Source organism: Zeus faber, assembly GCF_960531495.2.
Source record: "Zeus faber genome assembly, chromosome: 11".
Classification (NCBI taxonomy): Eukaryota; Metazoa; Chordata; class Actinopteri; order Zeiformes; family Zeidae; genus Zeus; species Zeus faber.
In genome coordinates this window covers 28,686,212-28,710,615 of record NC_137205.1, presented here as the reverse complement: position 1 = coordinate 28,710,615, position 24,404 = coordinate 28,686,212, and the positions used below count along the sequence as shown (strand labels likewise).

The window sequence follows — 24,404 nt, the reverse complement described above, 5'->3', positions numbered from 1 at the left end:
TACACCTGTACCACTTGTACTACTGAATAATTGTTGTAAAAGGCAATCTACACCGTCACCATTTCTTGTGTATTTTTTCGCCACAATTGCAGGATTGTGAAAAAACAAAACCAAAAAAATAAAATAAATAAATAAAATTGCGAAAACTAGAGTTATTTCTATCAACTCCATTTTGAGTCAGTAAACACCAGATTTGAAATTAAACGACACATACATATATTTTTTTAAACGGGTCCTGAAATACATTTTCAGAATTTAATTTCAAAATAAGTAAAGTACATTTTCAGGTATTTGTACTTACTTAAGTATATTAAGTTACGGAGACTTTTACGTCACAATTATAAAATGCTGCACTTTACTGTATTTAGTTCATTGTGCACCGATTGCTGTGTGGTGCCATGGTCTGCAGACGGTTCATAGTGGAGCAACGCAATTAGACATACTTCATAGAGTATTGACTACAACAGGGTTTTTACCTGCAAGGAATGAATACACACACACATACATATATATATATACACTTTATAAAATAGCATTATATCAAATTTTTTTGGAACTACAAGCTTTGTTTAAGGTCCGAGAGAAGAAAAAAATAAAGAAACGAGAGAACTTATAAAAAAGTATCACCTTAAAATGCATAAATTCCCAAACACAGAGATCAAGATACAAAGGAAAAAAGACCCAAGTTGATAGGTGCTTCAGCTTGTGAAACGAATGAAATTATACCTGTGTGCACTCCCTCTAAACTCGCCCCTTGTGCACGAGGCAGCATGTTGAAGCACATACTGTAAAGCACATGAAGTACTTTGATTTGAAGCTGACGTGATTTACTTCTCTCCCCACCTATAGAGTATTTGGGGGAAACGTACAGAACTTGTACATTCCAGTCGATATCTCCCTTCCTCCCTGTCTCATCATGCATCCCTCCTGCAGCTAACGTGGAGCCGCTGCTCCTAATTCAGCCATATGTCACTCAAAAAAATAAATAAATAAAAGCCTATAGGCAAGAGCTGTTTTGAGGGCGGGCATTCCTCAGAGAGTCCAACTCACAACACTACTCACATGCATGCACACACACACACGGAAAAACCCACAAATTCCCTTTTCCATTCACAGTATTTTAACAAAGCCATTATTCCGAAATGTCAGTGTAACAGATGATATCCACCAACTTTAGTGTCTATGTTGTCAACAACAAGCAAATTGAAATGTAAATTGAAAGCAACTGCCTCATATTCCACTGTTTCACTCTGAATCAGCGTCCTCTAAATGCCCAAGATGCAATGTGCTGTAAACATTCTAAATGATGCAACCCCGGTCACACCTTTGATAACTCTTACCAGCCACCATGATGGAAGTTATACTATTTGAAAACACACACAGGGGATGACTGTCATTCACTCCCATTAGTCATTAGTTCCTGCTTTAATTCCCCGAAGAATCTTGAGCTCTTTAAATGACTTGGCACATTGCCTTTGCATGGAAGAGTTTGGGATTTTCCTCCTAGGCCATATAGATAACATCAATTCTGAGTGAATTTCATTTGTGGAGGCAGGTGTTTGGCGCAAGCGAAGCAGAATGGTTTCGACACTGTGGTTTCGATGTCACTTCTTTACCTCGGGCTCCGTTTTAGCTGAGGCATATTTCGGCACTACACACCCAAAAACTCAAAAGACAATTAAGCAAAATCTGTCATAAGTGAACTGATTTATTAATTTTACTACCAATAAACATATGCATGCATAGGCGTGCTCAAACACTTGGTAAAACACATACAGTAATTCCACACACATGCACAGTGGATTTCACACATGCAGGCACAATCTTGTGAACACACGTGAGGCTATATCTAGACCAATCAGCCACAATATTTAAACCATCTGCCTTGTGTAGGTCCCCCTCAGGCGGCCAAACAAGCTCTGACCCGCCTAACAATGTTTAGGTAGGTGGTACGTGTCAAAGTAACATTCACATGGACTCCAGGACCCAAGGTTTCCCAGCTGAACATTGCCCAGAGCATCGCACTGCCTCTGCCGGCTTGTCTTCTACCCATAATGCATCCTGGTGCCATCTCTTCCCCAGGTAAACTATGCACACACACCCGGCCATCCACATGATGTAGAAGAAAAGGTGATTCATCAGACCAGGCCACCTTTGCTTCATGGTCCAGTTCTGACGGGGGGGTGGACAGGGGTCAGCATGGACACTCTGAGTGCTCCCATACGCAGCAAGCTGCCATGAACTGTGTTCTACACTTTTCCATCATAGCAACATTCACTTTTTCACTACTTTGTGCTACAGTAGTTCTTCTGTGGGATCGAACCAGACGGGTTAGACTTCACTCCCCACGTGCATCAATGAGCCTTGGGCGTCCATGACCCGGTCGCCGGTTCACCGGTCGTCCTTCCTTGGAGCACGTTTGGTAGGTAGTAACCACTGCATAGCAGGAACAGCCCACAAGACCTGTGCTTTTGGAGATGCTCTGACCCAGTCGTCCAGCATCACAATGTGCTCCTTGTCAAAGTGGCTCAGATCCTTACGCTGCTTCAACACATCAACTTCATCAACTGACTGTTCACTTGCTGCCTAATATAATAATAATAATATATCCCACCCCTCGACAGGTGCTACTGGAACGAGATGGTTAATGTTATTCACTTCACCTGTCAGCGGTTTTAATGTTGTGGCTGATCGTTGAATATGTACATACCTGTGCACACCTGCAGACGTTAAATGCAACACACACACACACACACACACACACACACACACACACACACACACACACACACACACACACACACACACACACACACACACACACACACACACACACACACACACACACACACACACACACACACACACACACAAATTGAGGGCATGTCATGCTAAAGCTTGTACTTGGCACTGAAACATTCAGCTTCACCTTCAGATGTCAAATCTACCGTTTTGGGGATTAGTTTGCCATACTTCACTCTCAGAGCGCTCCCAGAAAGGTGGCTACTGACAGGTGCCAGCTTTGTCATTTTCATGATTGGCATCAGAATAAACGTCATATGTTAACAGTCTGACCCTATAAAACAAACTTGTCAAAATTTTTCACACAATACACTTCACACTGTTTTTATTAGACCATAGCTTGCATGCCGCATTGAGCCAGGAGGCTGCGATGCCAACATGACAAACTGAACTGATGCCCTGTTGCCATGAGCCCTTCCCCACATCAGGAGTGTTTCGGAGAGAAGGACTCGGTCTGTACATGTTGAAGTGGTATATGTCAGGGAAGTATGCAAAGCCCACAGAAATACTAATCTTTATCAATTAACAGGTTTAATATGGGATTACTAGCGGTTTTATCACACAGCCTGGGGCAGCCGAAATGAATGGAGCTATTGGTCGCACAAACCCCCACCCCACACACACCCACAGACACACCTATCCGTCAGGTTCTCCCATAAAAGGGGAAGCTGGTTCTCTCCCTCCTCACTCCATCTCTCCTCACCTCTCCAGGCCGGGTAGACCGACAGACCTCCTCCAGCTCCATGGCCTCCACCAGTTCCCTTAGGAGCTTCCGCACCAGCGGTGTTTCCCGCATGTCTGTGGGCGGTAGTGGCGGCGGTAGTGGCGGTGGCATCGCCGGCGGCAGCTTTGGACGGAGCGCGGTCAGCATGTACGGGGGTGGTGTGGGCTCCGGGTCCAACCGATCCTCCATGTCCTACTCCTCCAGCAGCGGCGGCGGTCGCGGGGGTGGCTTCGGCTTCGGTGCGGGGTCCGGTGCAGGTTTCGGGTTTGGCGCCGGCGGCGGGGCCGATGTGGATTCCAGTGTGATCGGCAACGAGAAGTTCACCATGCAGAACCTGAACGACCGCCTGGCTACCTACCTGGCCAAGGTGGGCGCCCTGGAAAAGGCCAACGCTGAGCTGGAGATGAAGATCAGGACGTTTGTGGAGAGCAAGACAGGCCCCACCACCCGGGACTACAGCGCCTTCTTCGTCACCATCGCAGAACTGCAGGGAAAGGTGAGGCTGCAGGGCATGATGGGAAGGAAACGGGCACAGCTTTAATGTCAGAGTGAGTTTCTTTCTCATGGGCTTCAGTTGCTAGAACATAATTTACTGTCTTTCTCTTTGCTGCATGAAGTGACAGGAATAGACCATTTGGCCAAACAAGGAATTTGGAACAACAGATAGGTACAAAAAGATCAATGCATCAACAACACCAAATAATTATAATAATCTAGTTGTTGTTGACTCAATTCATTTAAAGTTGTTGTATTGACATATTGCACTTAGGAGACATCAGTACTTATGAGTAGGCAATCATATTGCACTAACATATCGTTAAATAAAATAAGAAAAACTTTGATTCTGATTCCTTACAGCATCTTGACCTTGTATCTGGTTGAATTTAGAAACGGGCTCTGGCCCTTCTATTCAAGGCTGCTCCAACGATGGATGAATGCTTAAATTGTTACTAGCCTCTCATGTAAGTGGCTTTGGACAAAAGTGTCTGATCAATAAATACATGTACATGTTACATGTAGTATTTTAATATTAATAATAATAATAATTCATAATAAATAAAACACCTGCAAAGATGCTTTTAAGCGAAAAATGGTCTCAAGTTCAAATTCCAAATCCCTTTCCTGCCGAAATGCCTTTGACCTGGAGATTAAAGCTCTGTGCATCATGGTTTTTTTTGTGTGGGTGTTTTGTCGTTGGCCCAAAAGTGTTGCACTTTAAGCGTAATTCAATGTTAACTTGTTCTAAACAGCTGAGGATAGAATAACACCCTGATGCCTGAGTTTATAATTTTAATGTGTGTGTGTGTGTCTCAGATCCAGGACGCCCTCACCGTCAGAGCAACAGTCATGCTCAACATTGACAACGCCAAGTTGGCACAGGACGATTTCAGAGTCAAGTAAGTAATTTCACTACTGTATTTACTAAAATGAAGTTATTTTGTCTTAAGTTACAGTAGTCATTTTTGGTCTCTTAAAAAAAGATAATAATAATTATATATATACACACACATACATTATATATATATATACACACACACACATTATACACACACACACACACACACACACACACACACACACACAGCTTTTTGAAAAGGAAGGACATTCTTTCGTCTGTAAGTAAACTTTATGTTGGACATTTATTGGAAGATATCACAAAGTGATTGCAGTTCTCTCCTCCCCACTGCCCCCAAGTCCCACCTAATTTTTTCACTTATAAAAATGGTTTAAAAAACCCCAGTATAATATCTAGGAGGAGTCACTCATTGTGGGAGAAACAAATGGAGGGAGAGAGACGAATTAATGAAAAGATTTAAAAAAAAGAAAGAAAGGAATCCAAATCCCTTGGATGGGTGACGGTGTTGATGGGAGCGGGAATGTCACGACGACGTTCCTCCCCCTCCTGGCAGAATAAGAGCATGCAGATCTGACATTCCGTACATTTCAAAATCCTTTATCTGCATTTTTCATGCCAAAAACACATCCTATAATAGAGACACACCATTCACTAAAATAAAAATGACAATCTACAGTTGCTATCGCATGATTTTGTATTTGTGCTATGGACTAAACATCAGGGTTGGACCTCTAATTCACCTGCCCCTGGAAGTGTCGCCATGCGGCCGCCGCTGGATTTGATCCGTTTGCACAGTACCAACCTGTATCCGTCTTCCCCGGGTCCAGGTATGAGAATGAACTGGGCATGCGTCAGTCAGTGGAGGCAGACATGGCAGGGCTGAAAATGCTGCTGGGAGATCTGGGCCTGGGCAAGACCGACCTCACCATGCAGATCGACAGTCTGACAGAGGAGCTGCTCTTCATGAAGAAGAACCACGAGGAGGTCGGTCTGCGATGACATGGTTTTACTGAAACGACACCGCACCGTGCTACTGTATCACCTTTGTAGAGCTGCTCCCCCTCCCCTCAGTGCTCGCTCTGTTACTCTCCCAAACAATTTCACACGTTCATATCTGTCATCCACACTTCCAAAACAACATAGTGTGCCAAATGGTACAGGGGCGCTCGTACTCAACAGCTTAACCGCATCGTAAGCCCTGCAGGGGGTCAAGGCCGAGCCGGTGGCCAGGGAGGGGTTGTTTCAAACCCCGTCCGTCCGCCCTAGGAACTGGACACACGGGGGTTCCTAACCTCAACGCGTCCTTCTCCCGCAGGACCTTCTGGCGGCCCGCGCCCAGATGAGCGGGCAGGTGCACGTGGAGGTGGACGCAGCACCACAGGCCGACCTGACGCTGGTTCTGGCCGAGATCAGGGAGCAGTACGAGACTGTGGCGCAGAAGAACCAGAGGGAGCTGGAGGCCTGGTTCCAGGCGAAGGTAGGCGCCACGGAACAGCGAAATAAGTCGACAACAGTTTAGTTCATAAAAGTTCGGCTAAAGAGGATAAATAGGCCACATTTTAGACTTGGGTGAAATGTAATTCTTTCCTGTAGTTACGTCCCTCCCGATCCTCCTTCCCTGCTCTGATTTGTTTCCTTGTTTCTCTGCCAGAGTGAAGTCATCAGCAAGGAGGTAGAGACGGCAGACATCACCCTGAAGTCCACCACGTCACAGGTCAAGGAGGTGAAGAGCCAGCTGCAGGCCCTGGAGATCGAGCTACAGTCACAACTCAGCATGGTAACACACAGTCCAGTCTGGTGGTGATGTGATGTGTGGGTGAAACACGGCGGAGGAACGATTTGTGGCCCGGTTTACTCCCAATGGGAATATCCACGATGATGTGTCTTCTTCGGCCCCGTACTGATCCTGTGCCCCTAAATGTGTCTCCTTGTAGAAAGCGTCTCTGGAATCCACGCTGGCAGAAATACAGAGCCGCTACGGGATGCAAATGTCTGCCTACCAGATGCAGGTGAGTCAGACTCTCATTGAGACGTCCACTTCAAAAAGATAAAGTCCAACCCGAAGCACTACTTACATAGTGTAAAGGAGACGCCGACAAAAAACCTTTCCGTATTCCCAAATACCCAACCATTGGGCAAAGCAAGGACTCCACGGCTGTCTCCATTAAGCTAATCTCTAGAGCCCCTCAGGACAGCCAAGCGGCCATGTTTACATCCCACAGCACGCTGAGAAACCAGCGCCGTCCCACCGGCTGTAATGTGTGACCGCAGGTGTCCGGCATGGAGGAGCAGCTGGTGCTGCTCAGGGCCGACCTGGAGCGCCAGGGCCAGGAGTACCAGACACTGCTGGACATCAAGACCAGACTGGAGATGGAGATTGGCGAGTACAGGAGGCTGATGGACGGCGAGGGCAGCGAGTGGGTGGAGGAGAAACTACAATTTCGTGAATACCACCGTGAAGGAATGAACTTTTCATTTCTTTATACATAACTCTCTCTCTCTCTTCTAGTCTTTCCGGCTCATCAAAGACAATCACCACCACCACGGTTACAGAGGTGGAGTCCTGAGCCAGCTGACCAGTCCCCAACCAACCAACCAACCAACCAACCAACCAACCAACCGGGATCTGGAGACGAGTTCAAAATCACACCCGGGATTTTGAACTGACCTTTTTCCCCCAAACCAAGAGTCTGTCATTAAACCTATAATCTAACATATTGTTTATTCCCCAAAGCAACAGTCATTCAATTCAGCAGAAGTTAAACTCTTTACATTCAAATTCTTTGTTTAATTCCCGACATGTGGAGGGTTTAACCTGTATGCAGACCTTTGTTGAAACTCACTCTTTCGTTGTCTGGTGGTCGGTGGAATAAAAATGATGAAACTACGAAAAAAAATCCAATCTTTTGTCTCAATTTTTCTTATTGTTTCTCTGTCATATGGGATGGGGTTCGAAGTGGGAGAGGCTGGCCGGACTAAAAACAAACCACATGACGTATACATGGCGTAGTTAGAGGAAATCAAAGCACACAAACATAACACTTATCTTAAACCTTGCTGCCAAAAAGTACAACTCTCACAACAACAACAACAACAGAATTCACTAAGTTAGTGATGAGTTTATGAATTTCCTGAAATAAATATGCAAAAACTTCATCATAACATTATACTGCATCGAATAACTTAGACAGATCTTTCCTTCATGTTGCTGAGGACGCCCTGCTATTCCTTCAAGAGCCACCGTTTGGGAACCGCTGGCTCCACACCCCCTCGCCACCGGAAGGGGGCAGTGTAGTCCCACCGCACCTTCAATGGGAATCGAAAATACGAAGTGGTTTCATGGTTTGACGACCACGCTGGACAACCATCGCGCTCATTGTGAGTCGCACCAAATAAAATCTCGCACATCATTCACTAGACGAGCGACTCGGCGATTAGAGCTCGATTGGAAACATGACGTCGCCAATTAGCGCTGGCACGGCAGGACTCGGGGTGCCGACGTCATTTCCGGTCCTGCGTACACCAGCCACCTCGATGGGGAGAGGGAGGCCTTCCAAGGTGCTAATTGGAAGCTATTCACTGGCGACAGGTATGGATGTGCGTCTCAAACTAAACGAAAGAACTCCATTTCAGGGTTCTACACAATATAAATACATGTCCATGTAATAAAAAAAAAAAAAAAAAAATATTTCCTTAATGAATGACTGTCGCATGGGTGATGTGTACGATTTGCAATTTTTAACCTGCCAACGACGTCTGAACGTCTGCCATGTTCGTTTTGTCCGTTTGTTGCAGGTCCGCCGTGAACGCAAAGAAAAACGCTCCGACGAGACGTCAACGAAAAACATTTCATGTCCTCGTCCATGTCCCGCCGGGCGCGACCCCGCGACGCTCACGGTCGCCCTTCGCGGGGTTGCCCTGACGACTCCCGCGCGGTCACGGCGCGTCAGACGTCACTTCCGGTTCGTGGCCGTCGGCGCTGCGCGAATGGACCGAACCAGCCCGCCCGCCCGGTGCTGCCGCCCGCCCGCCCGGTGCCGCCCGCCCGCCCGCCCGGTGCTGCCGCCCGCCCGCCCGGTGCTGCCGCCCGCCCGCCCGCCCGGTGCCGCCCGCCCGCCCGCCCGGTGCTGCCGCCGGCGGCGGCCGCGACCGGCGTTGCGGCTCATTTCGCGACGACGGGCGTCGACGTTCAGCTGGATTGTTTGCGGTACAGGGTGAGGGGAGTTAAAAGAAATAAAATAAACAAAAAATAAATAAAGGTGCGTTATGTTTCTGAACTTTCTATCAGGTTCTCATCACCCGTCATCATACAGGACGAACGCAGGACCGCCTGCTCGAGGTGACGGATGGCTTTATAGCTGACTCTTTTATTCCCCCAATCCATGAGTCATCATGTCCAAGTGGTTGGGACAAGGGACAGGTGAGCACAGGACGAGGGACAGGTGAGCACAGGACGAGGGACAGGTGAGCACAGGACGAGGGACAGGTGAGCAGAGCGCAGGAAAAGGACGGACGCGTTCAGAATGTTTCGAAACATCAGCTCCGTCTTCGCCGTACAATCCTATTTATTCCTGGGACACTCAAAACGGTTGTGCATACATTTCTGACCTCGTTTTTCGAAGGCCCCCGAAGGAAAAAGAGTAAAAAAAAAAAAAAAAAAATGCTTTGATTAGTTTCTTTAATTGTTTTTTTTTTCCAGTACATGATACTTTTTTTTTTTTTTTTTTATTATTCATTTATTTAAAATTTTTTTTAGGAATTACATGTTTACAATAGATTTTTTTTTTTTTTTATTATTATTTTTTTTAAACATAGTGAGCAGTTGCTGGACAGGGGTGGAGGTGGAGGTGGTGCCTCCCACCCAGCGGTGCACCACAGCAATCCTGGGTCTGGATGAGATGCGGAGTGTCAGTAGAGCCGCTTACAGTATAACCCCTGAAATAGGGCGGGAATAGCAGGCTGCTGGAATGATGTTTACCCATGAAATCCACTTTGTTTAATTGTAAAAAAAAAAAGTGAAAGGAAATAAAATAAAAACGTAATGTCATTCAAACAAGTTAATCTCTTGACAGACAAATGTGCGCGTTACGAATACTTTTATCACTTTTTACAGCGTAACTGACAGTCAATACATGAACTGAATATAGAAAAAAAAAAAAGATGAACGTTATGCACTGCATTTTTTTTTAAAGTCATTTAGTAAAATACTGAGATTTTAAAATATTGACATTCTCAACTGCTTCCAAAAGAGTTTTTTTTTTTCCAAAAAAACTGGTGACAATATCTTGCAAAAGACTCACCACTAGTATCAAGATAACGTCAGTATTTCCAAAAAGTCGTGAAAATAATTCCTTTGCAACAGTGTGCGCCTTCATCTGAGCTCCTTGGCAGATTTAGTTTAGACTCAACACCAAACCAAATGAGTTGTAAAGATCTAGTTATTTTTTCATTCTGTAATCATATAAAGACTTTGTCCACATAAGACCACACGTCAACTATTTTTTGTCGGTACAAAAAAAAATAAAAAAATACTGGCATTGTGTATTGGCAAGTACTGAGAAAATAAGTTCTCGTATGACAAGTACTCAAAATTAAGTACTAGCAGGGGTTGACACCAGCGATTGGAAGTGGAATGTGGCTCGTGGGACGGCCGGTACAATTTTCGTCCCATAAAAGTAAAAATAGAAGCTTTGTTTTTGTTTTCCTTTTAATGTTACTTACAGCCTCTGTGTTCAACTCTGGTTCGCTATAATATGTGGGAGCATGTGCCCAAAAATGAAGGTTAATCCAGTTGAACTACACAGCGTACAGTACACACACAATCCCTTAACTAATTGTTCTGCAAATGTAAAATGCACTGGTTGATACAGGAAGATTTACAGAAATGTAAATGTTGGCAGCACATTCATTACAAATGGGATAAAGCTACAAACAATATGATCGGAAATATTTTAATTGAGGCATTTTTTAATAGTTTTGAGTTGACAGACAGTTGCACCATTTTTAGGCGTAATGCAAGTTGTAACGGTGCAATAAACCCCAATCATTTAACATTCCGTTCCAATGTTGACTTGACAAATCATTTATTTGTTCATAAATGTTAAGTTATGCTGTTAATAAAAAAAAGTACCGTACATCTGTGCTATTGTTCCATACCTCCATATACTTTAACGCTGGCTAAGAAGTTGGCAGTTATGCATGTTAAGTGAACTTAAGTGAGTTTGTTCATTTAAGTGAACAACGTAAAAAGTAACATTTCTTTTTTCAGGTTGGTATAAAACAAATGATACCTTCCCTCAGGGCAAGTGCTTCTCAAAGCTTTCGTCAACCCCTGACTAGTGATGCTGTTGATAAGTACACGAGTACTCACAGTTTGGTCGGTTAAAGGTCGGTGCCCTGTATTGAAAGTACTAAAAATAATCAAGTACTTAAACTTGGTCATCAACTGATTGGTGCTTGGTTTTGGTTAAGTAAAGAAAGAGAAAGAACTCATACTTGGTCCTATAAAATGATGATTTGGGCTTCACCTCTAGACGGTTCAGACAGACCAGAGAGACCAGTTACACAAATAACCCACACACCCGCCCCACACACACACACACTCACTCACACACAGTACACAACATGTACACACACACACACAGACACTTGCATAAGAGCAAATCAGTCAAAATGGACCCATCGCACATACATTAGGCAATGCAGAGCGCAAAAAAAAAGTATGAAAATTGTATGAAAGTCATAAGGAAAAAAAACATATTTATATATATTTATATATATAGCTTTTATAAAAAAAAACAAAAAAAACAAAAAAAAACAAAAACAGGAATAATACTTTTCCCCCACAGAGGTTAAAGGGTAACGGTGCGTTTCTTAGCTACTGTCGTTTCCCACAGTGCTGCTCTCGTTGCTGCAGGTGCTCGCCGTGTCGGCTTTCTCCCGCTTGTGGATCTGCTCGTGTGCTTTGAGGTGGCCGGATTGGCTGAAAGTCTTCCCGCAGTGGGGGCACGCGAATGGCCGCTCCCCCGTGTGGATCTGCTGGTGCGCCTTGAGGTGCCCGAGACGCCCGAAACTCTTCCCGCACTGGGTGCATCCGAAGGGCCGCGCGCCCGTGTGGATCTTCTCGTGTGTCTTGAGGACGCCCGAGTTGCTGAAAGTCTTGCCGCACTGCGAGCAGCTGAAGGGCTTCTCCCCGGTGTGGATCTGCAGGTGGGTGCGGTAGCTCATCTCCTTGGTGAAGCTCTTGCCACAGTGCTGGCAGCAGAACGGCCGCTCGCCCGTGTGGCTCAGCTGGTGGGCCTTCAGCTCCTTGGACTGGCCGAAGCTCTTCCCGCAGGTGGTGCAGCAGAACGGCCGCTCGCCGGTGTGCAGGCGCTGGTGCGAGCGCAGGTCGTCCGCCTTGGTGAAGCCCTTGGGGCAGTGTGCGCACACGTACGGCTTCTGGCCCGTGTGGATCAGCTGGTGCCTCTTGAGGTTCCCCGCCTGCCCGAAGCTCTTGCCGCACTGCGAGCAGGAGTACGGGCGTTCTCCAGTGTGGATGCGCTGGTGGGTCTTGAGGTTGCCCAGCGTGCTGAAGTTCTTCCCGCACTGTGTGCAGGAGAAGGGCTTCTCCCCCTGCATGTTGCGGGCTTTGCGCATCGCTGGGTTCTGGCTCTTGGCGGTCGCAGCACCACCCTGCCCGTTGGCCGAGGGCTTGGACGCATCCCGGGGCTGCAGCTCGTACAGACCCTCGCCGCCGCCGAACTCTGGGTCGAGCTTCCCGATGCCGTCCATGAGCATGGGGTCCGGGCGGAGTTTGTTGAGCTCCGTGCGGAGCTCGGCCATGTGGATGGACTCCAGCGCGCTGTGGTGCAGCTCAGAGCGCTGCAGGTGGCTGGACATGAGGTTGGAATCGGGATACTTCAGGGAACCCAGTTCTGTGGTGTAGTAACAGTGCAGGTCCATGTGGTGGTCCAACTTGATGTACTCCAGAGTGTCGGAGACCTGGAAAAAAGATCACAAACACATGAGTGACAATTTCGAACCTCTTCGGATTCAGACCCGTTCAAAACCACTAAAACCGTCATAAAAAGTTTTCAACAATGCTTCATGGCACGACTTAGCAATAGAACAGTCAGGGTTGCCAGTTCAGTCCGCTGAGTTGTTGATGGCATTGCAGTTCACTTGAGCATCACAGCTGATAATCACTGCACCCAGTGGATAGACCAATGGTTAATGCGTCAAGAATAGTTCAATGTTGGTGCTTTTAACACAGCGAAGATCTTGTTTTTATTTATACTCAACGTAAAACACGAATGGTCGCTTGCTTTGATTGTTACTATTGGACTTGCTTTTAATGTAAAAGCACTTGGAGTTACATGTCATGTATGAAAGGAATCATTATATGATGCTTTGCTTAAATTTCAGTTTTTCACACATTGCATTTAAATTTTCACAGTAACTCAGCTCTTGAGACGCTGAAAGGTGTTTCCCTAATTTCACAGGAGCTAGGCAGAGCGTCACTGTCTTGATACCAGACACCGAAATTTGTAAAGACCTTCTTGTCTGAATCTGAGCAATATATAAGAAAGCGAAAGAGTGTCCCGTTAAGCACACAAATTGGATTCGGTTTTTTTAACTTCATCCGACATTGAGATGGCCGGAGAGCTTGGGGCAAAGGTAGATGAAGTTGTCAGCGGCAGGTAACGGCAGACGATACGTGGAGTTTTCATTTTCCATATACAGTGCATGTGTTTTGTCAACTTCCATAAATGTCAGTGCCAAAGGCCTGTTTTCAATAAATACGTCTCCATGTAGAGCACAGTGGCTGCCTCAACCCAACACCATCACACCAGCCACAGCAACTTCTGGAATAGAACCTCGAGGGCCGTTTTAAACGCATCACGACACTCGCAAATTGTGATTTCTGATGTCCGGTCCCGGCTCGACAACTCCACTCCGGGTCTTTCGCGAGGGGGGTCACCAGAGGTTTTTGTGAGGGGCATTCATGGTTCCAAAAAAATATTTACTACGCTTGCTGAATGAAATGCGCTTTGACTCGAGCAAGTTTATTTACAAGGTCAAGTTACAGCCTCAAAAGACCTTTACAGTCGAGATGAAAGGCCGACACCGAGCGCTCAGTCGGCGAGAGAAGGGAAACCTTATGGGGAAAAGAAAACAAAATCAGTATCGAAACATTACAATGAACAGAACCGCTCTACAGCTACGGGTATTACCATGGCTGAAAGTTCCAAAATCCTGTAGCTCGACGAAAGGGCCTCCCTTTTTCAGCAGAATACTGGAGTGCCTGTAAGAGAGCACTGTTGTGGATTCCTGCCGTTTAAACACAGTTCAGCCGTAAGTAGGTACGGCTTTAAAAGGATTTGCAGCAGTCAGCTAATGGCTCTGGGAAAAACACCAGCACAGCGGGAGCTGGAAAATCTTCAGGATAAGCTAGAAAGTGGTTCATTATACGTACTGCTGGTTGCCCACCGTGAGCAATCAAGGGCTTTAGAGTTGGCGCAGAACCAAACGACGGCAACCGTTCACCAATTAAACCAGAGGCAGACAACATATTTGTTAAACAAGCCGGTGAAGTGTGGTTAAAATGGAAAAACCTGCGCACGGTAAACTGCTCAATAACACACACAGGGAAGGTGAATTAGGGTCAATCAAGGCAGAGATATAAAGACAGGTGTTGCTTGTGCCACAGAAGGAGCAGTGCACGATCGTCATCGGTTATGCATCAGTTATTCTCAAACAGGGTTTCCTCTCCAACGACTTCATGACGGCACTGAACATGTAGGGGGGGGGGGGGTCAACTAGACGACTCATTGCATACAAACGCATGGAAAAACTTTAAGACTTCAACTGTGACACTCGCACGTACTGTACGTAAACAACCTTGATAGTTTATATGTAAAAGTATTTGAGCATAATTGGTTTCTCTCGAGGCAAACAGAAACGCCGCAAATTATGGGCTACTTGACACCTGGCCAGCGGCCAGCATCGCCATCAGGCATCACCTGAACCAACAGTCTTCCTGTGATGGGAACGGAGTGATGCATAGAATGCTAACTGCACAACTCAGACTGCACAAATTCATTCGGTTTGTTCAGTAAAAGCCAGAGTGTCTTGTGAAGCTATATGGCTGGTGTGCCGCACCTGTCATCATCAGTTACTCTGAATCAAAGTTAAAATTACAGAAACTAAACATAGTCGGGAATGTTGGAGTCGTCAGCAGTTGTCACTTCTGTGTAGTTCATACTTACTCAACAGGCGGCCCACGTACCACATCTGGCCCGTGAGGATTTGTTATGTGCCCCGCCGCCCCCCAAAATATCTGGTTATAAATGCAGTGTTTTCCACACAGAGTTTACTTGGGCGGACCGCCCAGGTATATTAGCCGCTAAAGTCTATTTGGCGACCCATTTCAGCATATATATATACCGTACCTGTTCGTTGTGCTATCGCGAGAAGGGTCTACTGAAAATCGCACGTGCTCTGCAGAGAAACACAGGGGGGAAAGGAGACGTTCTTTGGGAGGACTAAAGAAGACACGGAGGATATTTTACAAGCCATCGTTGGTAAAGGCTGCTGCCAAGTTTGTATCGGGTCGAGAGACAGCAGGGAGTGATGCTGTGTCCCACGGGAACTCGGAAAACTGTAACTCGAGTCGGTAGTGACCTTCAATGTCACCGACAATAGTAAGCATTGTGGAAAAAACAAACAAAAAAACGAATCTTGTCGTTTTAATAGTGAGCACACCCAATTTGTGTCAACACATACATTATGATATGAGTTTGCAGAATACAGGTGCGGCCTTTGGTTCAACACCTATTCTCAGGGGCAAATTCACAAAGCCATTGCAGGGCTCCAGACTGCAACCACTTTTGGACAGTGTGACTAAATTCTCTAACTAGGAGCACCAGCGTGACTTGCAAATACGCGGACCGTTTACATTTTTTTTTTAATCACCGTATATCATGTGAAACAGTAGGAGGGAGCGAGAATTGGTGTCTCTGTGGGTGTTAAATGGAGAGCTGAGGCTCTCGCAGTGTTTAATACATTGATAAATACATCGATTTATTCGTGGCGAAATATCGTCGATTGATGTTCAATTTCTTTTTTTACTATTTAAAATTGGTAAAATCCCATTTTATTGTAGCTGTGCGCATCTCTCACACACACACACACACACACACACACACACACACACACACACACGGTCTGTGAAAAGCCCCTCCTCTCCGTGCACACTTTGAATGAAAACATGAACATGCGTGGGATGTTTTAAACATCCTTCACTACACAGATTTCGGTGCCATGACCGAGCTGCTTTATTTATTTATTTATTTATATATATATATATATATATATATATATATATATCTCTCTGCCCGCCCCCCGGTGCTCCTTCGCCGCCACATGCGCCTTCACTAAACATTAGGGTTTGGCGCGCGCCGCTTGAAATCCTCTGCACGACGCGCCGCCGTTTTCCTCTCCCGTGCGACTCGAGCAAGACAGCGGCGCCGCTAGTCAATGTCACATTATGGTCGCTCAGCCAATCAGGTAAAAGAGGAGGTTTTCACTACCGATAACGCCGATAACTGTCGGTTATTTGTTAACATGTGGAAATATATGAAAAGTAATAAAGGACAAATGGGTTTAGTTCATAAATTAATTAATTTGAAATAAATTCTTTGTCGAACATCCTACATCTTGCACTTGATGCTCATCCTCCCTGTGGGCTCTGCTGTGTGTGAAAGGGGATTCTCAGCACAGAAGAGGATTAAATCTGCTGTCAGAGGGTCACAGTGTGGACACAGTGGAGGACCTGATTAGAATAAGTCTTGAGGTAACTAGCGTTGAGGAGTGTGAGGCTGTACGCATGTGGTTCGGTCGAAGGTCGGTAGAAGGCCGAACTACAAGTGTTGGCCTTCAGAGCTGCCTAGCCCGAGTAGCTCAGGGAGATGTGCTCTGAAGGGAGGGCTAGGAGGGGCATATGAGAGGGGGTTCCTTGTTAACTTGTTGTGTTGGGGTTATGTTTACATTTATAAATTTATTTGGTGCCTATAAATCAACAAATGAACAAGCACTATTTAATTTAATGATTTTTTTTCTTTTAAAGCACTACTTCCTTTTGTGACTTTTTACTTGAAAACAAAGCAGCACATTGTAATTTGAGTTGCATATTCATTACCAAAGCATTTATCAGTAATACAGTTAAGATGGAAAAAAAAATGAATGCGTTGCGTCTCAATTTCAGTAGTGCTCCTAAATTTTGTGCTAGTGGTCCTAAATTTCCAGTGGGGAGCACCAGTGCTGCTCATGGAAAAAGCCCTGGATTGCGCGGCTTTTGTGGCTGATAAACCGGTGCAAATAAAAGAAAAGCAGGCGTCTAATTCACAAAGCACCCGCAAATGGCGGGTTCCACCGCTAGCTGCGCTGCCAGCGCATAGCTTCTCGGTGCACCCGTTCTATTTGCGTGTATTTAAATGAGGTATTATTCATACACTTGGTGCAAAATTGGCCCCTTCTATGCAAATGAGCCTCGTTGCAAAAAAAACAAAAAAACGTCCATTTCACAAACACCGGCGCTAATAGTCACACGCAGTGAGAGTGAAATTATTACCATCTGCAGAGAGCTGGTGGTAATTGTGCAGAACCACAAGATAAATTTAAAAAAGGCAGCTGTGCACGATCATTTGCAGAGAGCTGGTGCAATTCAAGCGCATTTATAAGGGTTGCCATGCCCAGACTTTCCAGTGATCTGTAAATAATATTTTGACATCATTATTATTATTATTATTATATTATTATTATTACTACTATTATTATTGTCACTGCATCCAAGGTAGCGATGCCTTGAACACGGCAGTCTGTGCTGCTTTTCAAAACGCATTCCAAAAGCAACTTGAAACTTTGAATAATTTACTGTACAAAAAGGGCTTTACAAACGTTGACAAAAATTGTTTCATAATTCAAAGGATATAAATAAAAAAACAACCAAAAGTTATAGGGCATAGAAATGAAGTGGTCAAAACTGGCATTGAACCCCTGATGGAATTGAACCTCATAGGACCGTGGAGCGCCGCTTGCGCGATACCGATACCTCGGTCATTGGGATTTGAAAATGAAAATTGCCCCCCCGCGCCGCAGCCCCTCCAAGGATTTTTACAATTTTACATTTTTATTAAACACTTCATCAAAATTCAAAATTATTTTACTTAATATAAGATTTATATTTATTTGAGACTGCTAATTCGTAACACGGGAGAGTGTCGAGCAGTGGTGTAAATGCGTAGTGACTCTCCAATGAAACGGCAAAACAGATCAGGAGCTGTCGGCCTGTCACCATAACTACTTTTGTTGGACGATATATTGTCCTAGAAATAATTGCTTTAAAGTATATTACTTATTTTAAGACAATTTATTGCCATTGATGCGACGGCAACCTTAATACAGATTCATAGATTGCCGTATTTATTGATCTTTTTCCCCATTTGTATTTGTTGCATTATATGCATTTGTGAATCGTGACATTCCTTCCATAACGTGTTTTTATTAACTTTGAAACGTACAACATTTTGGCTACATTACATCATTTAGCTGGCACTTTTGTTCAAAGACATTTCCAAATATGTTTTCCATAAGTTTAAAAATATAAGAGCAGTTACGGATATAAAAAACAGATTGATGTTGCAGCAGAAAGCCACTTTGATCGTAAATTCCTGCATAAATAACAGTGGCACCACCGTGGATTCTAGTGCAGATAAAACTCAGCCAGGGACTGTGATCGTGGTCACTGTGAAAACTCCAGAAGATAAGGAGGAGACCGCGATTCAGGAGGATTCTTCTTAAAGTCTTAAAGCGTGAAATTATCAAGGTCAGAAAAATTACTGGAGGTCATGTCCATATATCGTACGATAAGTCGATATAGTAATGACCGAGACAGGTCTAATGAATGAGAAATTTCAGGTGAGAAAATTCAGTTCGTGGAGGATGAGATGTTTCAATGCTCCCATACCTTTGGTTTATAACGGTCGGTTAAAATGCACTATTCATCCATTTCCCCCCCATTACATCTTCTGAAGTGCTTTTCCAGATCAAGGTCGAGCGGCAACGGGGGAAGTCCGGCACACAGCCCCCCTTTCCCTGGCTACTCCTTCCAGCTCCTCCTGGAGATCCCTGGGGCTTTCCAGGCCAGCTGGGAGATATAATCCCCCCTCCAGTGCTTCCTAGCTCTTCCCTGGCTCTCCTCCTAGTGGGACTTAACCTGTTGCACCTTTGAAGGGAAGCACCCTCACCAGATCCCTGAACCACCTCCAGCGGCCCAACCACCCTGAGGAGGAATCTCATGTCGTCTGCTTGTGTCCACGATGTCATTCTTTCGGTCACTACTCAAACCGTGTGACCATATCTGAAGGTAGAAATGTTTATAGACCGGTAAATTGAGAGTGGTCCCTATGATTCAGCTCCATCTCCATGGTCGGATACAACACCTGCATTTCCTACAGCGGCTGCCTCCACCCTGCGGTCAGTGCCGTGTTGGTTTTGAACCCTACCTTGTAAGGGTTTACCTAAATGTGCTCGTGCAAATCAGTTGGGCAGTGATATATTCACAAGTGGTGCAGGAGGTTGTGCTTCTGTCTCACAGCACAGGCTGCCTGGGATTTGATTACTCTCAGAGTTTGGATCTATGTCCCAGTATTTGTGTGCCTTTCCCCAAACCTCCAAAAACGAACTGGGCCAGCTGTGGACTGTAAACTGTTTATAGGGGTGAATTGTGGGGGTAAGTATGTGACCATGTGATGTACTGGTGTGCCATTTTGTATGTCTCTCTGCCTCACGCCTGTAGGAAGTTTAGAAGGCTCCAGCTCTTAAGTAGGTAAGAAAAAAGGTGAATGGATGGCTAATTTAAAAAGGTGTGAAGGGTCCACAGCCTTCTCAATTTACATACTTTTATAGCCAACTCACTGGACAAAATCTGACCGCCCCCCCGCCCTCCCCTTTTTTTTTTTTTTTTTTTATAAACGTGACATAGCAAGGCCAAAAAAGTACTTATCAAGAAAAACGGGCAGCAATTCAGCTGGTAAATCTCCCAATAACACTATGGACTTTTATTGGTATTGTTTTTTATGAATGTATTTATTATTGTTGTTGGCAATTATTACGTCCTCTTAAAATGTAATGTACGTATTGTTTTATCCATAGATTTTTGTGAATCATGGGCTGACCAACCCAGGTGCCCTTTGGGGATTAATGGGTGCTTCTAAAATAATTACTGCACAATCTAAAGAGTCTAAATAACAGTGTCTGCAAGTCAGGAGGAAGTAGCCATGTTTGTTTTAGGAGACATTTTTATGAATCCCTTGGCAATGATATATCCTGGACAAAGTGTACTCTTGCTTTTGCTCCTTTCCACCTGTACCCAGTGTTCATTTGGCAGCGATTTGACAATTGCAAGTTTGAAATTACTGTCAAAACAATCCATTCCATCGTTACTGTACACAGAGGCACAAACGAAGACCTCTCACCTTCAACAGGATGTAGAGGGACATGCTCCACCCACAGAAGACGTGTGGGTTCATCCAACGCTTAGAGATGTGAAGACAACACTCTAACTTCCTGTCTCATGTGGGCACATCTTTGTATAACTCTGCCTCTACACAGGATACTGACAGTGGCTCATAAAACGGGGAGATTTTTTGTAAAAAAACAATCCCATATTGGGGATCTCCAAGATACAAGGTCAACAAACAAAGATGCACTTTTCTACATGGCATTTCACCAGATGTGCCAAAGGTTAAAGGCAACTTCCAGTATATATATTTTGTATTTTTGAGGATATCATTTTTTTTTTCTACGGCACAACCTGCAAGAGATATATTGATTAAATTAGGGACACATTCTCATGAGGCCTTAACTATATAAGGTGTGCAAGGGTAAAGTTGGCGCTAAAACTCTGGGTTGTGAAATGCTGACACATTTTGCATCTGAAGTTGTGAATTACGCACCACACAAACTATCGTCCCAATGGCTTTTCAGACAGACTACATCATCACACAGCCACGCCACTTCCTTTCAGGACATTCCGAGTTGATGACGACACTGAAACGGTATCGCCCACCGCTTTGGACTGACCCGCTCTACTCCACGGTTTGGTTGTCGTGATAGTCAAAGCGGAATTATCACAATGCATCGTAGGATACGCTTGCCGGCATTGTGTACAATGTTTGCGTACTAGGATATTTCACCGGTTGTAGTATGTCATCCTGGTACACGTCACATACCCTTTGATGCACATTTCATTAAATGGTTTCAGGCGTACTAAATAGGAGGACATTTTGAAGACAGCATTATTTAAAAATACCAGCATACAGCCCAAGTTTACCTGGGATATGTAGTCGAACACCAGGCTGGGTTCGTAATGAGACTTGTAGTCCAGCTCAGTGGCATCCGAGTGGTGGAACGGTCCCAGGTGGTGGCCGCCGTGGTGCTCCGACTTGATGTAGTCCAGCCCGCTGATCTCCATCTTGATCTGGTCCTGGCCCAGCTCAGCGGTGGACAGCGGCTGGATTTCCGACAGGTCTACGGTGCGGATGGGCTCCAGGTCGGGGTCCTCAGGCTCGGTCTTGACGTACGGCAGCATCACCATGGGCTCAGCGATCTCGTCTGCCAGCGAGCTGAGCGTGGGCGTGGTGCAGTCGGCCGAGAGCAGGGCCAGCGTGGCCGTGGGGGCCGAACCGGCGGGACCTGAGGGGCAGTCGACCTGGAGAGAGGCCTCCAGAGGCGTGGGTGGGGAGCCGCACTCCGAGGACATGGAATGAGCCAAACCCAGGCTCATGCACTCAGTGTCTAACTCTGTCATGGCGAGGAGGGGGGAGGGGAGAGCAGGCTTCAAAGTCTCTTCACTCTTCCTCTCCTATCTCTCTCACTCACTCTGACCTTGGGTGGACTAGTCCTGACCCTGGTCTCTATCCCTGAAGTGTCTCCTCCTCCCGTCTGCCTGAGGTGTGAGAGTCAACCTGTCGTGGGAGGAGGAGGATGGGCGGAGGCGTGCCGGTGGGGTCCCTGGAAACGAACAGTGGCACACGGTCGGTCACCAAGACCTCTGACCGGTGTCACCAGCCACGCCTGACTGGGATCAATCTAGGGGGAGAGAGAGAGAGAGAGAGAGAGAGAGGGTGAGGAGGGATGGGGTAGGTGAGGGAGGAGAGGCAGAGAGGAGAGAGCTTTGTGGCTGAAAAAAACGAAAATAAATTTCTTGCTTAAGACTTGAATCACAGTCAGGACTGTTCAGTACAATCACAGACAAACTGCTGGACCGCTGGAGGAGGAGGGGGACTTGGTGGCTTGCTTAAGAGCACCACGGTAGCTATACACAAATAATCTGATGCGAGCTAAAGTAAGTTTGTTTTGTTGTCGACTCTTTTACAAGATAGAGAAATTGTTGACTGAAGAAGAGCCTTACCTTAAAGGAGAAATATAAATTTTAATCAGTTACCGGAGGTTTGGTTTGGTTTCCATGTAAATTAAATGACAATTTTTAATTGCAATCCCTTAATTGCTTGATTATGTGTAGAAAACGAAATGGGAACGACAATGTGTTTTATTTAAAGCAACATTATATAACTTTTGGAATTTGGCGCCCCTACAGTTGCTGAGTACAATTGCACTTTCACACCACTGTGGTGAAACTGTCGGGTGGCAGAAGATACTGTATTTTACTGGACAAGTTTGAACCGTATCGTTCACGTTTCAGTAACAGTCTTTTACAAATGCAAATACAATGTACACCTAGGTTACAGTGCCCCTAGCACGGACCTCGCCGCTTCAGCAAGTACTCAGTCCAATCCTCCTGGAGCCTGGCCCGAGGATCGGCCCCCTGCTACCGCTGTAGGTACCAGATGTGCTGGGCCTGGTGGATTGACTCGCGTTTGCGAGCCTGAGGGTGAAACAAACCCTGCGGTGTAGTGAAGGTGAGGGCCGGCGTGCGCCCGCTGACGTGCGGGTGTCTGGCGCACCACTGGCCCGTCTCATCCGCACCGTCAGGTAGGTGGAGTGGCTACGTTTTGTATGAGCATTATTACCCGACATTTTAACCGGCAAGTTTATAATCTATCATATTTTGTTTTATAAATTTTACCAGGAAGAAAATACAGTAGTTGCCGGAGCCACACATCAAGGAAGTGTCGTAGTGCCGTAAAGCTTAACGCACTTTTCCAGTGGTTTTGTACCCACACACAGAAGTGTCAGAGTGCAAGAACATGCGTTCAGGGGGTGGGTGGGAATGAAAGAGGCGCCAGTCTCCATATTACAAGTCAGTGTAGAATCAAAATGAAAAAAAAGAAAACTAAAAAAAACTCACATAATGTTGCTGTTAGTAAACCTTAAAGGGGACCTATAATGCAAAACTCACTTTTTCAGTACTTGCACCTACATTTGGGTCCCTGATGGGCCCACCAACACACAAACTGTGAAATAGGACAACCCTCTCAGTTTTTTGTGAGCTGTCTGTTTCAGAAAACAAGTCCTGATACGAGCTGCTCGCATTTGCAGCCAGTCCCTACTCCATTGTGGGCTTCATTAGAATTAGAACCGCCCCATCTGAGTAACGCAACAAACAAATATTTTAAAGGAGAGAGGATATGGATGAAGAGATATATATATATATATATCTATATCTATCTATCTATCTCCAGTCTCTTTTCCCACAGCTTTCCAGAGACTGGAAATTTCACCTAAAATTCGTTCAGAAACAGATTTTGGTGGAGCGGCAAAGTGAAATCGGTGGAAGTTACAGAGTCAACGCAACGGAACCCAAGCCAAGCTCAATCCCCCCATTGACTCACAGCACTTGAACCTCGGGAGGACCAGCCTGTTTTGGAACAGGATGGTTTAGAGGCATGTTAGAAGGGCTAGAATTCATAATCTGGGTGGTATTTGAAGCAATAAATAAAATAAAATTTCAAACACTTGTTTGAGACCTCAAGGACCTATATTAAAAAGGAGAATTACAGGTCCCCTTTATCATGTGCAATACTGTAGGAATGAGGCCTCCAGGTGCCAAAGGTTAACCAGGTTACCAAATTAAGTTTGGTTCAAGTGAAAGGCAGTCAGCTGTTTCACAAGTAGAATAATTCTACATGAAATAGAAGGAGGAGCAGGTCCGGTCAGATTGCTCCAGCACTTTTCAAAGACTTTTCCCCAGACATGGCCTGTGTGCACAGTGTGAAAAGTTTGCAGGAAGCTGCGTGAAGCGCAAAGCAAGCAGGGGGGGTTGAGGGAGACAGATTCGAACCGAACCGCCAACGCGTCTCTTGTCGTCCGATAACTCTGAGTGAGGCTTTTTCTCGGAACCGGGTCCAGGCCGGTCCGCGAACCTTACCTGTGGGACCTGCCCGGCCAGGTAGCGCCTCGGCGGCTACTTCACTACACGACCCGGTGTTGACTTGACGGGCTCCTTTCTGCTCAAATATGTTTCTGGCGGGTGGATGCGCGTCTCTTTCGGGCTGGGACACACTCCCTATTTCCTCC

General features: G+C 45.6%; 2 protein-coding genes across 2 annotated transcripts; one reads left to right on the top strand and one right to left on the bottom strand.

Annotated features, from left to right (window-relative positions):
* Window positions 1-3,504: 3,504 nt before the first annotated feature.
* On the top strand, window positions 3,505-7,762 carry LOC307237185 (keratin, type I cytoskeletal 13-like). The gene is made up of 8 exons (XM_080009851.1): window positions 3,505-4,022; window positions 4,841-4,923; window positions 5,711-5,867; window positions 6,199-6,360; window positions 6,535-6,660; window positions 6,818-6,892; window positions 7,155-7,300; window positions 7,393-7,762. The coding sequence occupies exons 1-8, from the start codon at window positions 3,546-3,548 to the stop codon at window positions 7,448-7,450; spliced, it is 1,284 nt and encodes a 427-aa protein (XP_079865977.1). The 5' UTR covers window positions 3,505-3,545; the 3' UTR covers window positions 7,451-7,762.
* A 3,994-nt stretch (window positions 7,763-11,756) lies between these two features.
* LOC307237401 (uncharacterized protein) lies at window positions 11,757-21,522 on the bottom strand (the record flags this gene model as incomplete). Its single annotated transcript, XM_080010114.1, has 2 exons — window positions 11,757-12,866; window positions 21,259-21,522. 2 exons carry the CDS (start codon window positions 21,520-21,522, stop codon window positions 11,757-11,759), a joined length of 1,374 nt encoding a protein of 457 aa, XP_079866240.1.
* Window positions 21,523-24,404: the final 2,882 nt, after the last annotated feature.